The 16,363-nt window shown below is 40.0% G+C and overlaps 1 protein-coding gene across 6 annotated transcripts in view; it reads right to left on the bottom strand.

Annotated features, from left to right (window-relative positions):
* Positions 1-218: 218 nt before the first annotated feature.
* LOC138585342 (dystrobrevin beta-like) overlaps positions 219-16,363 on the bottom strand; it is a 28,337-nt gene continuing 12,192 nt past the window's right edge. For 3 of the 6 annotated variants that reach the window (XM_069657643.1, XM_069657645.1, XM_069657644.1), the window contains 16 exons: positions 15,771-15,925; positions 15,515-15,614; positions 14,864-15,030; positions 12,624-12,748; positions 11,331-11,402; positions 10,644-10,721; positions 9,993-10,077; positions 9,711-9,790; positions 9,239-9,352; positions 6,710-6,806; positions 6,424-6,444; positions 6,049-6,202; positions 4,441-4,530; positions 4,225-4,272; positions 2,246-2,278; positions 219-1,379 (listed from right to left, as the gene is read on the bottom strand). In XM_069657643.1, coding sequence (XP_069513744.1) covers positions 2,271-2,278; positions 4,225-4,272; positions 4,441-4,530; positions 6,049-6,202; positions 6,424-6,444; positions 6,710-6,806; positions 9,239-9,352; positions 9,711-9,790; positions 9,993-10,077; positions 10,644-10,721; positions 11,331-11,402; positions 12,624-12,748; positions 14,864-15,030; positions 15,515-15,614; positions 15,771-15,925 — 1,394 coding nt within the window. In that variant the 3' untranslated portion in view covers positions 219-1,379; positions 2,246-2,270. The other 3 variants (XM_069657646.1, XM_069657647.1, XM_069657649.1) reach the window with 3 other exon arrangements.

Here is a 16,363-nt window from a genome sequence, read left to right as displayed (position 1 = left end):
TGTTCTTCTCTCTATCTCTGTACTCAGAGGCATTCATCTTGTTTCTGTTTGGTTTCTCTCAGGAGGAATTGTATTAGCATTGAACTGAAGTCTAACCTGCCTCTTGAGGACTGAGATTGCTTATTGTCTTTTTTTCTTGTCTTGTTTGAAAATAATTGTCTCTGTTTACATAATATCTTGATATGTATGTTCTATTTAAATGTAACCATAGATCTATCTTTTTGAGTCCGGAAGATGTGAAAGTTTGAAAACAGGTCACAGGAAACGGTTAAAGGTAGGAAGAATTCAGAGAAAATCAACATTTTGTGTAACAAATGTATTCTCTGTTATTCCTCCTGAATTATCTTGGGACACTAAGGTTGGGAAACTTGAGTAAACTGAGCCTTAAAAAATAAAAGATAAATACTTCCTGAGCCCACTTCTCCACCCACTTTGCTACTCTGTTGCTACACTCACCCTGTTGAAGCCAACAGTTTTAAATTCTCTCCCCCTCACACACACACATACACACACACACACACACACACACACACACGCACACACGCACAACAGTAATCAGATAGCTCCTCTTTGACAGGAGACTTGCTGCAGTACCAAAATACACAGAGAAGCCTGGACAACCTGAGCTGCGATCATACCAGCACCCATGACACATGAATCTCAACCAGGTTTCAGACACCTGGAGCCGGACTGGGACTTTAACTTTCCACCCTGCATCGCCGCAGCCAGAGGGCGGGGGAGCTGCCAGGCCGGGTTCGATAAAGCAGGAAAAGTCCCATTAAAGCTTATCATCTCAGCAGGGCCTGACCACACTCACATCGACATTTAAACTAAATGAATAAACAGCACAAATCAAATCAAAGCAATAAATACTAAGCACACAGTGCCAAAACTTAAAACATTACATCTCTCTTCTCGTCTTTTTGACTCTCTTTTCTATTTCACATAACAACTTTTCTCTTCCTTATGGCAACTTCCTGCATCTCCTTCCAGAAACTTTCCTGCACTTTTATCCTTCACAAATTTCCTCAATGCATCCGTCTGTCTCTTTACGACTTCCCTCTCACCTACTTGAACTTTGAAAATGCAGAGCGCGCACGAACACACACACACATGCTACAGTACAAATCAGTAGGCTTCAGATCTCCTCAATTAGCTATGCATGATCAAATCAAAAACAAAGGCAAAACCACAGTGACAAGACACACACAGAGAATCACAGCTATACATCAGTAGGGACCCAGCGGTCATTTGGTGTCCAGCATCGTGATTGCTTGATTGGCAGTGGAGCTCTAATCCCCATTTGCTAACGATAAATATGGATATATCTTAATTCCAGCAGGGTCGTCTTCTTTGGCCGTGATGAAAGATCTCTCTACCTGAGGAGAGAGAGACAGAAGAGTCAGACAGCTAATCAATAGTTTACTTCATGTATGTTCTGTTTTAAGGAAATACAGCTTTATTAATTAGCTTAGCTTAGCATAAATACTGGAAATAGGGAGGTAGTGTTAGCTCTGTCCAGGAGGAACAATTCAATTCATCAGCAGCTCTAAACCTAATTTATTAACACATTTTATCTCATATGTTTAATTCTTATCCTAATGAAGTCACTGCCCCTGGCAAAGACATAGTCCCGCACATAACCTCCTTTTGATTTTTTAGATAACATGTTATTGAGCGTTAGAGTTGCTGATTTTTCAGAGCCAGGCTAGTCTTTATGCTAAGCTAAGCTTACCATGAATACAGACCGTGAAAGCGGGGCCTCACGATCCTTCTGACTTTTTGGGTTTTAAGCAGGAGGTGTCAGAAAAGTGACCACAGGGATAACTGGCTTGTGGCTTTGAATTTTTGGTACGGACAAAAAGTGGTATCAATCCTCTCATTAAACTCCTCTCAAAAAAGGAAATAAACTAAGCTTTTAACTATTATCTCTTAACTGGAGGAACCAAAAATGTGCCGTTTGGAGGCCTGTGCAAACAAGTTCAAACGCATAAACAAGATGTTGCTTTGAGTCATCACAACACTCCCACAGCTTCTCATAAAAGTTGAGCGTAGACATTTTGTTTCAAAGTTGAAAAATGTCAGAGTCTGCCTTTCTAACAAATACATTACCTGATTGATTTCTGATTCAATAATGAAAACGTGAGTAAAAGTTCAGTCTCAGCTAGCTACTTCTTTTTGTCATGCGACACGAGAGTGTTTCTCATCCTGTATTAATTAAAGGGCATTACAATGGATGACTTACTGTTTTTGTTTGTCCTGCGATCACATTAACCTGCTAAAGAGAGAAAATGGTTTGTTAGCAGTGAGCAGAAGATACAGTGTAAGGCTAAAACAAGAGCTACGTGTTTCTGCCAGAAAGTCTAATAAGAACCAGAGCAGCTCTTAGCGTAGAAACATCAAACATAACTGTACTTGGCAGGTGCTATACAAATTGGCTAACTCAATAGAACTTTATTGTGGAGAGTCTGAAACAGTATTTTATCTTTTAACTGTTAAGACTTAACTGCATTGAACGTGGGGCTGAACCCTGGCCTCCTGTCTGTCTGGCTGTTCAGGGGGTCGGCGGGGTTAGTACTGCAGGTTAGTATTCTAACAAGTGCTTAGTCTGAGCCCCGGGAGCCGACCAGGAAGTCCCGTCTCCGCAGGCGGTCCCCTTGTAAAGAGGAGGGGCTCCATAAAGCACGGCTAATGAGACGGCATGTTAATGAAGCTTGCTGCGGTGCAGACGAGAGCACCTGGAGAATAAGTGCGCGTACGAGGGTGCATAGACACAAAAAGACATGCAGGAAAAGCTGCAGGAATAAGTGCATTGCAAGTCTTAACAAATAGCTCATGATGTTATCCAGAGCAACTTTAAGTGTGCAACACAAAAACATAAATACTCTCAATACTCAGATGTCAGTCAAACAGTATCAAACAGCTGAGCAGACAGTGGTCTGCACTAAAAATTGTTGACCATGTATTAAAATATTCACTAAATTTAACTCCATATAGGTAGTCAGTGAATTTGTTCCCCCCGGCATTTCTTAGTACTACATTTCTTAGTTAATGTTTTACTTTTTATTCCATTCTTTACATTTATCTGACAACTACAGCTATTAGTTACATCCATTTAAAATATAAAACATATAATCAGCTGATAAAATATGATGCACTGTTCAAGTTTTAATGTGCTTCACATCCACACAGGTGTCTTGGGTTATGTACGCTCAGGTTGTAGCTGTGCAAAGCTCTGCTGGGATTTACATAATGGTAAAGTTGTAACTTCTCATATGACCAACAGGGGACCATAATGGATTATTCTCTTCATGACCTAAAAGGTCCTCTTTATAATGCACTGTTAAAATGTGAGTTTATTGTCCTCCTAAAGTCATATAGAGAAATTTTTCATGAGCAAAAGAGGACGTTACGGGGAATCTACACAGGCAACGTATTTGAAGCGCATTTTTGACACAGGAGTCAAATGCAGGAGGCAGGCGTAATATGAAAGTAATTTTCTGCTGTTCTACTTTTCCCCTCTGATGCGCATCAGAGAAGCGTAGAAAGCCATTGATTGCTATGTAAATACATGCCCACAACCAAGGAATCCATGTCAAAGCATGTGATCTCTTAATTTTAACTTCGATTTCAGTTTCCTTTTGAAGATGTTGACAGGCTTGATGAGCAGGCAAGATTCATTTGAAAGAGCAATGAATCTGTCCAATTCCTCAACATCTGGGTAAACCAATCCCATTAATTCATTCTCATTTGATTCTACATCCAACATAAACACAGAATTTATGCCCAATTAAGAAATAAGTCTACAAGTCGGTTGCAAAGTTGTCTTCTTCCACTGTTTCCGGGCAGACTGCATACCTTTTGCCACCCCTATTTATGGCCAGAAATCACAACTAACTTTGAGACTCATATTTGCTGTAGTCGCAGCCGGTGTAGATTACAAAATAGATGCTGCCGTGACGCTTACGTGCCGTGCATGTTCACCTGACGCTAAAGTGTCGGTGTAGATTCCCAGTTAGAGGTAAAGGCTGAGGACCTTCAAAATTTACAGGGAACATTAAGCAAGGTTGTTAATGCCCCCCTTACATTGATATATGTACTTATTCAGCTTAAATGAAATCAGCAACACATGTTAGTCACAGTGCAAAGGTTAAGCATTTTAATGTTAGTGTGAAGTTTTGTTAGCATGTAAAGAGGATAGAGATACTTTGTAGATGAACTTACCTCTGTCCTTTCCGTTCAGCAGTCTCTCCTCTTCCTCACGAACATCATCTGGTCACAAAAGAGGGTAGAAGTCAAGTTCACTACTTTCCAAAGACCTATTATTATTATTATCATTATGTCATGTAAAATGACAAAGACATTGTTTGGAATCTGCAGAATACCATGGAAATGTGTGTTTGTATATACAGATGTGTATGAGAGTTTATTTGTGTGTACCAGAGTGGAGCTCTTTGACCAGTGAGGACACAGTGTTGGTGATGGAGTCGGCTGCTACCAGCAGGTCGTTCCTCAGGTTCCTTCTCGGGCCTGCAGGAAAGAGGTGTGAGAAAAAAACCCAAACAATCACAAGATTAGATTTACAGTAATTAGACAGTTTCAATGACAGTAATGTAATACAATTCATTACATGAGATCTAAATGGCACTATAATTCTGTATCACTCTGGCACCAATTATAACAGAATCATAAAAACACTCAAAAATCAAATTTGCATATGATGTGATTTGAATTTTAAAGAAGCTATTTAAATGATTAAGCAAAAATAACTTCAAAACACAACCCATATTTTTTCTCAAGAGTGTCTGAAGCAGAGCAGACATTATCAGACACAGACACTGTACAGCTCCCAGCAGCTGGAGAGAAACTTTGTTTAACCATCCTTTGCAGCAAACATCAGATTGTAGTATGAATACACTGTGACTCGATATAATTCAATGTTCCACATCAATTCTCTAATATTGTGTAATTTCTGGGTTCTTGTTTAACATAATATTTGATTGTGACACAGCTTGACAATTGGGCAGCTTATTGAACTATTTGTTGTTTACAAGTGGTTTATATTGAATTCTGAAGGTTTAACAGCAACATGAACTGTTAATAAGGCGAAACTAATCTGAAACAGTGGAAACGACTGTAGCTGATTCAGTAAGTATATGTGGTGGACACAGCTGGAACTACAGCACAATTGTTGTTACAGATGAACCTTTATTCAGACCATTCTTTTAAGGGTTAGAGTTGGACAGTTTTTTAAGCAAACCAGAGGTGGAGGCTGTGACCATTGATATTTTCATTATCTGTCCATAAATGTCAGAAAATGGTTGTCAATAATTGAAAAGTCCAAGATGTTGTCCTTAAACGTCATATTTGTCCACAACTGCAAGATATTCGCTTTACTTGCATCAGAGAACTTATTAATTATCTGAAAGCTTAATGTCAGAACAAGGATTTTGTTTAGCTGCTCGAAAAAGTGGTGGAACAACATGTAAACGTTAATTCAGTACTAAATCAAAAAAGAAAAATATCACTAGTGAGTCAGATGAAAGAAATGAAGGGTCTTCCCCTTTGAATTAATTAGTCGAAAATGGTCACTTATTATACTTAATGCCTTAACGCCTTTCCACGTGTGACCGGAGTTGCATTTCAGAAATATTTTTCCCTTAGGGGAGACAGTAGCTCAGTCTGTAGGGATTTAGCTTGAGAACCGGAGGGTGGCTGGTCTGGACCAAGCATGGAATTGGGGTTGGTAGCTAGAAAATGCCAGTTCCATTCCTGGGCACTGTTGAAGTGTCCTTGAGCAAGGTACCAAATCCCCCGACTGCGCGGGCATGTCCATGTGCAGCCCCCTCACTTTGACATCTCTCTATAAATGCATGTCCATTGGCTCCTGTTTGTGCATGTCTGTATTTTGGGCCTATGTGTGTGTTGCATGTACGAGTGAAATCATTGAATTTCCCCTCTGGGATTATTAAAGTATGTCTTCTTCTTCTTCTTAATATAAACAGCTATATCATCACATTAGAGGTTACTTGAGTGTGCCAGACTTACCTTGGGCGAAGGCTTCTTGTACATCCCCACCCACCCCAGCCAGTGAGTCTTGAGGAGGGTACATGTGAACCTGGGGAGACGCAGCACCTACAGAGCGGACAGTGGACGGGCTCGGCCGGGAAGGAGAGGCGTGAGAAGAGCCAGCTGCCTGCGCCTGAGAGATGGATGTTTAAGAGTCGTTACACATCATTTATGCAGCTGACAAAATCTCCCTGTAAAGCTCTGTTAACTGCTGGGAAAAAGGCATTATTAAGGTCCCAAAATGAGGCAGTTTCCTTTTTGCATGTAAAGCTGATTGACTTTGACATTTCTGCATTACATTAGAGCTGAATCACACATTACAACTGACAGTCCAACAGAAGGGGGTACACTTACTGCCTGTCGCTGTTCCTCATCCTACAGCGCCACAACATGAGCAGTCGGAAAAGAAATAGGGCAGAAAAGGATGGAAAAGAAGAGGTCAGACAAGGTCAGAGCGAAAAAAGAGTGAAATGTATTAAGTTGGAAATAGCAGAGGGAAAAGTGAAGCTTGTTACTGTAAAGACAAACACAGAGAGGTGTGAAGAAAGAGGGAAACTTTGCCCTCTAGTGTGTGACAGTACACCATGCTGAAAACAATAGGCGGTGAGTGTGTGTGTGTGTGTGTGTGCGCGCGTGTCACCTTGAGCAGCTTCATCAGTCCCTCCAGCTGCACCATCAGCTCCCTCCTGCTCTCTTGCAGAGACGACATCCTCTGCTCCAGCTCATCTTTCCTTTGTCTGCAAAACACACAGAGACGCCATTACTGCAACATGACGAAGGACTCGCAGAAGCCAGAAGACAACACTGTAAGACCGAAATATTTGGAGGTTACAAAGGCTCCAGAACACAGGAAAAAAGGACAGTGAGCTAATGTCTGAGATTACACTTACTGGCCCTATTTACACATATAATGTCATGCATCTCCAGATTAGATTTAGTGCAACTTCATTTCCACAAAGCCACATAAACAGTATCGTCAACCAGACGACTAAAATCTGGCATAAACGTAGGAAGGTCCTATCACACTCCAGTCCAGGCTATTTAGTTTGGATCCATGACTGAGGAGGTTTAGCAGATAAAACACAATCAAGATCCTGCCAAAACGTATGTTCCCGGTAAAATAACAGAGTGATGTTACTTAAGTAGAAGTCAGGTGAAGCCTGAAAAAGTCAAAAATCTTAAAGAAATTGGATGGAAACACGGATGGTTGGAGATGAAAGACAGGGGAAACACATGGTCATAAATCCTTGATATTTTCCTAGATTATTTTTAGTTTCAGGGTTGAAAGAGGAGACTCAGTGGACATCAAATCTGACAAAGGCAGCTGACTGCAACATGAGAGTGTCATAAGACTGGAAACGGACCCCAAAACACTGAAACAAAACATATAATGGTCCTCAGATGGAAGACGCATCAGGGATGTTCATCATACAGGCCACAAAAGCGTTTTTAAGAAGCACAACTTGGATCCTAACTGCAGTATTTACAGTAAGTTGGAGGCAAAGGGACACAAAGATTTAAGAGTCAGCGTATGTCACTGACGGCAGAACAGAGAGACAAGCATATAAAAGGTGTTTATAATCTTTTTTTCCAAACAGTTAGCGGCCTGGATGGGACATTAAAGTAATCCTGTTTGGCTTCCCATCACATGGTAGGATTAATGGGTCAATAAACAAGTAAAACAAAAGTCTGAGTCATACAGCAAATCCAGATTTGAGTCATTATGATCCAAAAGTAAAGCTCCCAACAGACCGAGTGACAGAAGGTTTCAAGAGAACACTTTATCTCTATTATTTAAGGCACTTGAGTTGAGATTTGTTTTTATTTTGTGCAGACAAAAAACACAAAATTGTAGAAGAGCTAAAATGACAAAAGGACACATGGCACACAATCATCACAATGTACAAAAATTGTAGCATTTTAGCATCTTTAATTGTCTTTTTTTCCTGTAATATTTCATGTTTGTGATGTCAAAAGCATTGTGAAATATCCCTTTGGTTTTTTTATGTGAAGCAACTGTCATCGTATCAAACAATACTCTTGTTTTGCCATGTTTTTAATGTGAAGAAAAGGACCATCACGCTGTTGACAAGACAAATTGCCCCTCTAGAACAATAAAGTTTACTTAACTCAACCCTTTTCTACCCGTTCATAACAAGTTCCCATCGAACAGAGTCTAGTCTTAAATTATGTGACAGTGTTAATGTGTGTCTTAAAGGTTGTTTTGGTTTTTACTACACATGCAAATATTTCAGATGATAAAAGCTTTCAGATAATTGTAACATTCATTACAGTTTATTTTGAATATTCTAACCACAAAGAAGTAAACGGTGCATATTGTGATTTCCACAACTTAAAGCCACAATGTGTAGAATTAGAAAACTTGTAAATTTGGCGCCCCCAGGTGGCCATGTCCAAACACACTCATGCATTCTGCTTCCACAAGTATGAGTGTATGAGTGAAGTTTTTTGCAGCAACAAGGGACTGCAGCATCATCATATAAATATATATACAAAATTGATTTTAAGCTGCTCTGTGCCACACTTGTTTATGTTTATTATATTTAAGAAGTGACGATGCAGATTAATTAACAGGAGCACTTGAGCCTTCATGTAAAGTGCCAGACTTAGTCATACAGGCTTATTTTCCACCCACTGTCCCTGGCAGATTGTTCATTTACTTTTCTGGTTTTTTTTTTTTTTATAAGCAATCAGTGCACAAAAGCACATGAGCACATAATCCTTACATCACCATCACTGCATTTCTCTCACAAGCACAGTTGCTTAATTTCAAGTCTCCCTCCTCTTCCTTTGAGGTTTTGTTTTTTACTGAAAAGCATAAATATGTTGGAAGAGTTTTTACGTTGGCGTTACACAAAATTCCACCATCTGTCAACACCATCTGCTATAAAGCACTCTCCCTCTGAGCTGCAAAGCAATACAGCACATTTTCCGCCAAATGTGACACCATGGCAAACAGTAAGGACGACATGGTGGTTGCGGCTGACAAACTTTGACTGTGTTTGTGTTTAGGTATCATTTCTGTGGGTTCTAGTTAAAACACAAAAAGTTTTAAGTATACATATAAGAACATGTTTTTAAACGTGCAGTACGGGACCGTACAATGCAGCTCCTAAACAGTCTGGTCTACGGTGAAGACTTTGTTTACCTGAGCAGACGGAGCTCGGCGAGCAGAGTCGGGTTGGTGCTGCCCTTCTCCGGGCTGGCCTGGCACGCTGCGTCATGCTGTGCACGGAGACGTTTGATCTCTGCCAAGATCTCTCTGGGAAATGGAAAACATACTGGTCAGCTAAGACTGTGGAGAGATACACGACATACTGATGCATATTGTAGACATGAAGAATTACAGTAAGCTAATAAGAATATGCACTTTTGTTGTATTACATACTTTTTTTGAGTGCTTAAGTATTTAACAACCATTATAACTAGCATCACTTGTATGATATGCTTCCACATAAAAGATGATTCATCTCTAATGTTAGGAAAAAACAGATAGGGACACCTTAAGTCATAATATTTAGTGTATATACTTTCACAACTACAGACTTACAAGAGCGGGAGTCAAACTTAGAGGTAGTGATTTAAAAAGAATAACTTAACATATATTTAGACATTTCTACCTGTTTTTGCACTCCAGCTGAGCAATAAGCTCCCTCTTCTGTTTGTTCACATCAAAGTTGATGCTCCGGTTAGGTATCACCTAAAAGAAACGCACAACATTACTGGAGCTTGTCTGGTTTAACACGGCCTGTAGGATAATCATTTAACAGCTAACAACTGAAAGAACAGATACTTTAAGATTAGAGAGAGACCTCAGAGCTCTGTGTACATGTAACACAGAGCTCCCTGATTGTGTATCTTACAGCTCACTGTGTTAGAAAACAAGGTGTTTATTGACTCACTCCTGTGCCGTCAGTTTCTGCCAGGCGGGAGGTGTAGCGAGCGATCAGTTTGTGCTCCTCATCTTGCCTGCTGGGGCTGTCCATACTACACACACACACACACACGGCAGGAAAATCAGCAAATTCTTACCTCTAGACACCCTCTAAAACCTGTCATTTTTTCTTGAGTATTCAGAGTATGAAAGTGTCAAATGTCCCCTGTGAACAATTGTAAGTGTCAAATGGGAAATCTCAGTGCCTGTTGAGATAAGATTGCCACTATGCAGCCAGCAGTAGGAAATCATGCCAACCCCACCAAAACTGCTGTAACCATGATAAAGGCAACCAGTAGAAGGAAAAGGAACTGCTTTAAAGAGGGAAAGAGATGTTCTGCACAGCATGCTGCCACTTTTTTAATGGGTGACGTTTTCTAGCCTGTACGCTCCGACCAACATGAGACAAATTACAAACAGATTTAATTTAAAAAAGTTCATAAGACATTAAATTAATATCAGGCAGATTTTTCATTTACTTGTTTAAGTGATTGTTTTTGACCCAGGAAGACTAGTGACCACTTAGCTGAAAATCAAAATATAGTAATAAGAAAACAAAATTTCAACACCCACCCCCCCATCCCATCCAACCCCTTCCATGAACCTGCACCTCTCTCACCTTGGGCTGCTCTGGAGGCGATTCACATACGCAGCGATCAGAGCGTGCTCCTCGTTCATGCGCTGAGCAGCTGCCAAACTGGAATAGAGAAAAACAGAAATAAACATATCAATGCTGAAAATGTAAGTTATTTCAATTGCATATTTTCATTGACTTTATTTGCCATAATTTAATTTATATTTAAACAATAAAATGTAATTTCTTATTTATGCCTTTCGCGTGTCTCCGCACATTGCTTTCGTATAGTTCCGCACGCTCTGTCTCTATTTGCATATGGCGAATATTAGGGTTAGAAATTTACCAACTAACTGCTGTTAACTCTAGTTCATTTTAATTCAATTTTCTTTAGCTCCTCTTTCTCTACCTGAAGTGTAGGGTGCTTTTTATGGCACTTAAAGGCACTTTATGAAGTACAAATAAAACACACAGTAACCCCATGTTCAAGCCATTCTGAAAAGTTACATATCAAGTCTTGTTGCTCATTTTACAAGTTTTATATTCATCAGACCTAAACAGCAAATTAAATCGGCATCTTGCGTGAATGAAGGAAGGTACAAACAAACCCATTTATGTTGATTTAAGCAAGCCATTACCCCTCTGGACCAGAAATCTGCAAACTACTGATCAGACATCACAAAATACTCACTCTCACGCTGGTATTTTTCTACTCTTTACGTCTGTCCTTACCTCTTGGAGGACTCGGGCGCCGCTGAGGACAACAACATGGCTTCACTGGTGTTTCCAATGGGTCGAGTGGGGCTACATGCATAAAAAGACAAACACCAACAGACATTATATTAGACCCGTATTATCAGCAGTGTTATCGCAGAGTAAGGCCTTTATTAGACAGTACATAGTTATTGCAGAGAGGCACTTTTTTCCAAATGATTTCTTTAGGCAATAAGTATTTTATGAGCTGCAAATGTACCCAGACCATCTTGCGTTTTTGCAAAAAGGCTCTGAAGGCCATTAAATTGAAAACACAAATACAGATCCGGCTGTTCTGATTGCATAAAAAGCTTCTTTTTTTTTTTACTAAGATTTAATACATACAGTGTTTTATACTCAGTTTACTTTTACAACTTCGATTTGATTTGGAACAGTAGACACTCTGTTCAATATTAATCTTAGCTTTGACGTGTGTCATCACAGTACAGTTATATCCTTTAATTTATAGCTCTACAAAAACACATTTAAGTGTGCAGTCTCTCTTTAGAAAACACAAAGGCCTGCCTATCAGAAAACACACATTCTTACACTCACATACTAACACACTCTCACGTGCTTTTGGGTGCAATCATGCAATAGTGAATTGTGCTAGTCTGAGCAAACACAGACAGGGCAAAGATCACCAGAGGGAGAGAAAGAGCGAAAGAGAGCGAAAGAGAGAGAATGCAGACCAGAGCGAATTGAAAACCGTCACAAATTTAGAAATATGTCAGTTTCTGCGAGGATTAAACCAGACGCAGCGTCATTTTGAGCATACTCACATCTGTGCTAAGTGCAGTCTCTGTTTGCTGGCCTGAATGCGTGCCCAGTGCTCAGAGGTCTGTAGTGACCCAGTCTGCCGATGTTTGAAAAATCAAACTGTTTGACCCACCACAAGGGGCGGGGCAACGAGAGCGGTTGGCTTTAGAGGTGGGACTTTGAGGTCTAATGTTATCTGAACTTTTTGAGACTGTGCGACTTAGTAGTAAATGTTTCACTTTCTTTAATGCAGCATAACTATTTACTGATATTCCCATTTAAGCTTTTATAAAGCCATTCCTCTGTACCAGACTGAACATTAAAGGGAATGTTTGCCTCTTTTAGTGTCTAATCAGTGTTGATGGTAAATTCAGTTGAATCAATAAAATCTTAGTTTTGTCCTCTATTGATAGAAAAAGCAAAGCTCTGCACAGAATGAAATATTTCTTCATTCAGACATTACATAAGAAACTAATGGGTTAATTATACAGTAAGTGTGTGGAGACGTCTTACACAATGTTGGCCAGGTTGATGGTCCTCTCAGGCTCCTCTGGGTAAATGGGATGTGGGGGCTCTCTGGATGACACACAGCCCAGAGTCCTGCTCAGGGCTCGGCCAAGTTTCGTTGCAGGCGACTTCTACACACACACACACACACACACACAAATACAAACAAATGTCAGGTCAACATTCATAAACTGTACGACTTTGTTGACATTGTAACCTGTTTTTTACATGTTTTTTGCAGCGATGTAAACTGAATCTCCAAGCAGGATTGAACTCCATGAGGAAACCGTTCTCCTTGTGAATATATAACCTTGTGCTAATTTTTTGTGGATCTAAGTTCCCTGTAGGATTAGCTATGTGAGGAAGTTTTGTCTTGTCTTGCCAATTTGCTCTTCTGTGTCATGTTTGCTACAGTAATACATCCTTGACTGATTATAGACCAACAGATTGATCTAGCTCTATGAATCCCAGGTAGGATAGCTGTTCGACTGGTAACAGCAAATAGGGAGCCAACTAAACAAACAGTTGGCTGAGCACTGAGAGTGCCTGATGAGAGAGATGACAGATATTAAATTCTAACTCCTAACTTAATCCCTACTGAACATTTTATCTTGAGTGAATAAATTCCAAATGTCACACTTGTATCAAGCTAAACCTTTTTAAAGCCAAGAGATTAAAAGATCAGAAGATTATCTTCAAGTTCTGGCTTCAGATTTTATTTGTCTCACACAGGCGCATTCCGCACACCTTATCACAGACACGGGAGGAAACTGTGTTTCCCTGGTGTTAAAGTGAAAAACCTGTCCTATAATACTAAAGTAAAGAAGATAAACCGATAATAAGATAGACTCCAAACTGAATCCTGTTGGAAATTTTATTCAAATGTCTGCAGAGGATTATTAGGATGAGCGTCCTGTGATGAGAAGATTCAGTTGAGACAGACGGGAGCTGCACCACTGAAGAGATTTATCCCTGAGACTGAAACATTAATAAGCCAAATTATGCCGAAGTCTGGGTGATGGTGAATAATTCAAGGGCTATGTTTCCATCTATTAATGCATAATATCTTCATTGACAACATTTCCCCCTTTGAAGCTAGCTTTTGGAGTATTACTGTAATTTTATAGGATTGGGACATTTCAGTTTATTTGGAACTAAAACATCATAATTAACAATTAGTTTACATACTTTGAATAGAAATACAACTGTAGTTGCCTCCTGACTCACTGTATGGATTAAACAAGGGATATGTGCAAGTTCTGGATACATTGTGATGATAAGTTATGTGTTTGATATGTGTGTATTTAAGCTAATGCTGTCAGGCTATTACAAAAATATCTTATTAATTTAACCATTTTTAATGTACTTTATTCTCCACCATTGTTTTTAGTCTTTCCTCACAAACTACTGTGATCTGCTCACCTTGCTTTCACACACAAACAGCTGCTCCTCTACTCTCTTCCAACAGCAGTCCACCCCCCCTTTTGTTTGTCATTCCCTGAATGCTTCTGCTCTGCTAACTTTCTGCATCCACAATATGTTTAATATAGTTGCACTCAATTTTTTTCTGTTGTTCATAGCAGCAGGTGAGCTGCATTGGCCTGTGGAGTTGGCTTGTTGTTAATGACGGATGAAAACAGCTATTCCAAGCTTCTGAAACAATGGCATAAGTGGGTCAATATTGAACAGGAGAGATCCCACCTTAATCATTGCATTCACAGGAGGGACGCACCTAAGGACGTCTCTGTCTGCGTGTGTGTGTGTTCTCTGCAGAGCATGTGTATAGACTCTGCTTGTGACAGATACACCAGGAGTAGAGATGGAGGGGAGATTTCCCACTCATTATTCAATCATTGATTGCGTCATGTTTACAGAGCCGCTGTGGATGGTTGTTGACGTCAGGGGGCATAATGGAGTGTGATCAATCTGTGTTTATTTTTTTAATGCGTTATTTTTTATGCTTCATTAATTGAAATTAAAGCATTATTTTGTCAGACTTAATAGCAAGTAAAACCTGTTTTTAATCATTTTAAATCACTTTTAACATATTCTAACTTTTACCATAAAACTAACTCTTAACCCGTAAACAGCCCTTTGAAGGAGTAAAGACCAGAGAAAATGTCTTGTCTAAAAATTTTGAATGGTCCTCACAAAGATGGAGGTACTCCAGCACACATGCACACACACACACACACACACACACACACACAGTGCCCCCTGGTGTGATGAATCCCTCACGGACTCACCCAGGACGAGTGCTCCTTCATCTGATGCTGGTTGCTATGAGAGCCGCTGGCGTTGCCACGCCAGAAGCAGTTCTGGCAGAGCTGGTAACCACGGCAACGGAGGCAGCGATAGCGGAAGCCGGTCATGCCGTTGCCGCGACAATAGGAGCAGGAGACGGGATGATGGACTGAGAGAGAGAGGGAGAGACATGGTCTGTCAACCAGAGCTTTAACAGGCTCGCAAACAGGGTTAGAGGGATGTACTGGATCATAGTGAAATTATAGGTTAACAAACTGTTTACATTTGATTATCTACAGTTTTTATTTGGCATCAATATTGTGAAATTATAAAAAAATCATTAGTGCAAAAAACACCTGTTGTCTTTCACTTCATGGTCAGAGCAATTGATAATAGGAATCACAATGGTGCAATACCATATACTCTACTGCCATACTCATATCGCTGCAACCGTACTCACAGGTTGATCTAATGATGAAACTGATATCAATATTTGTATGGAAATCATTATCCTTGTTTGTGACAAAATAATTGGTTGTCATATTCCCTCCGGCAAGAGGACGGAATAAATACACGTATGATATGGCAATATCATCATCGTGTGTGTTTGTGTGTTTGTGCGTGTGTGTGTGCGTGTGTGTGTGTGTGTGTACCATGCTCCACGTTGGCCATGCGGTGCATGAGAGGCAGCCAGACAAGACACTGGGGAGGGTCAGCTATAACGTCCAGGAACATGTTGAGCATCACTCTCTTCTACATCAACAACAAGAACAAAAGACAAAGCAGTTCAGAAACACAGGACCTGTCAAAATAAAAGCCCCCCAAACCAAAATGAACCTTTAAATCCGATTCAGCTTTTATAACACTCTGCTGTGAAAACTGATAGATGGATAAGGTTTGTGAGCACACCTGTTGTGGGAAGCAAGAGCGTGCTAAGGTGTGTGTGTAGCCAAAGGACGGTCCTTCATGTACAGCGGTTGGCAGCTTAAGAGCCTCCCTCAGAAATCCATCGAACTTGGACTGTACCAACACACCGTTGGAGTCAGATACCTGAGAAAACACATCTACACACACAGACACAAAAACACAAGCAATTATGAGAGCATTGTACAAAATTATTTGAAGTTTCTAAAGACTTACACCAACCAGAAACTCACCCCCCCCAACACTTTCTGAACTCTGACTCTAATCACTAAATCATTAAATCACAATGAATGCTAAACCTTGTGGAGGACAAAGTTTTTGAGAGTCTTATCATGTGACTATGGGAACGCATTCTTGGCCGCACAACAAAAGTAGTAAAAGTTCAGGTTAAAAATGATGAGCAACCAGCAGCATTGACCTGCATTTTCCACAAGGTGGCACATATGTGACATGTATATATCTCCATACATTCACACTGAAAGAATGAGGACCCTTGCAAAAGTTGTAAGAAATTAATGCAGTTAAAGTTTAGACAGTTTAGACAATTGATTTAAAATGTAAGTTATATTCTTTTATTC

This window comes from Semicossyphus pulcher, unplaced genomic scaffold (genome assembly GCF_022749685.1).
Source record: "Semicossyphus pulcher isolate SPU_LCO1_2020_fin unplaced genomic scaffold, fSemPul1.0.p SCAF_11, whole genome shotgun sequence".
In the NCBI taxonomy this organism is placed as follows: domain Eukaryota; kingdom Metazoa; phylum Chordata; class Actinopteri; order Labriformes; family Labridae; genus Semicossyphus; species Semicossyphus pulcher.
Note: the sequence above shows the minus strand (reverse complement) of the source record. Positions and strands in the feature narration are given on the sequence as shown.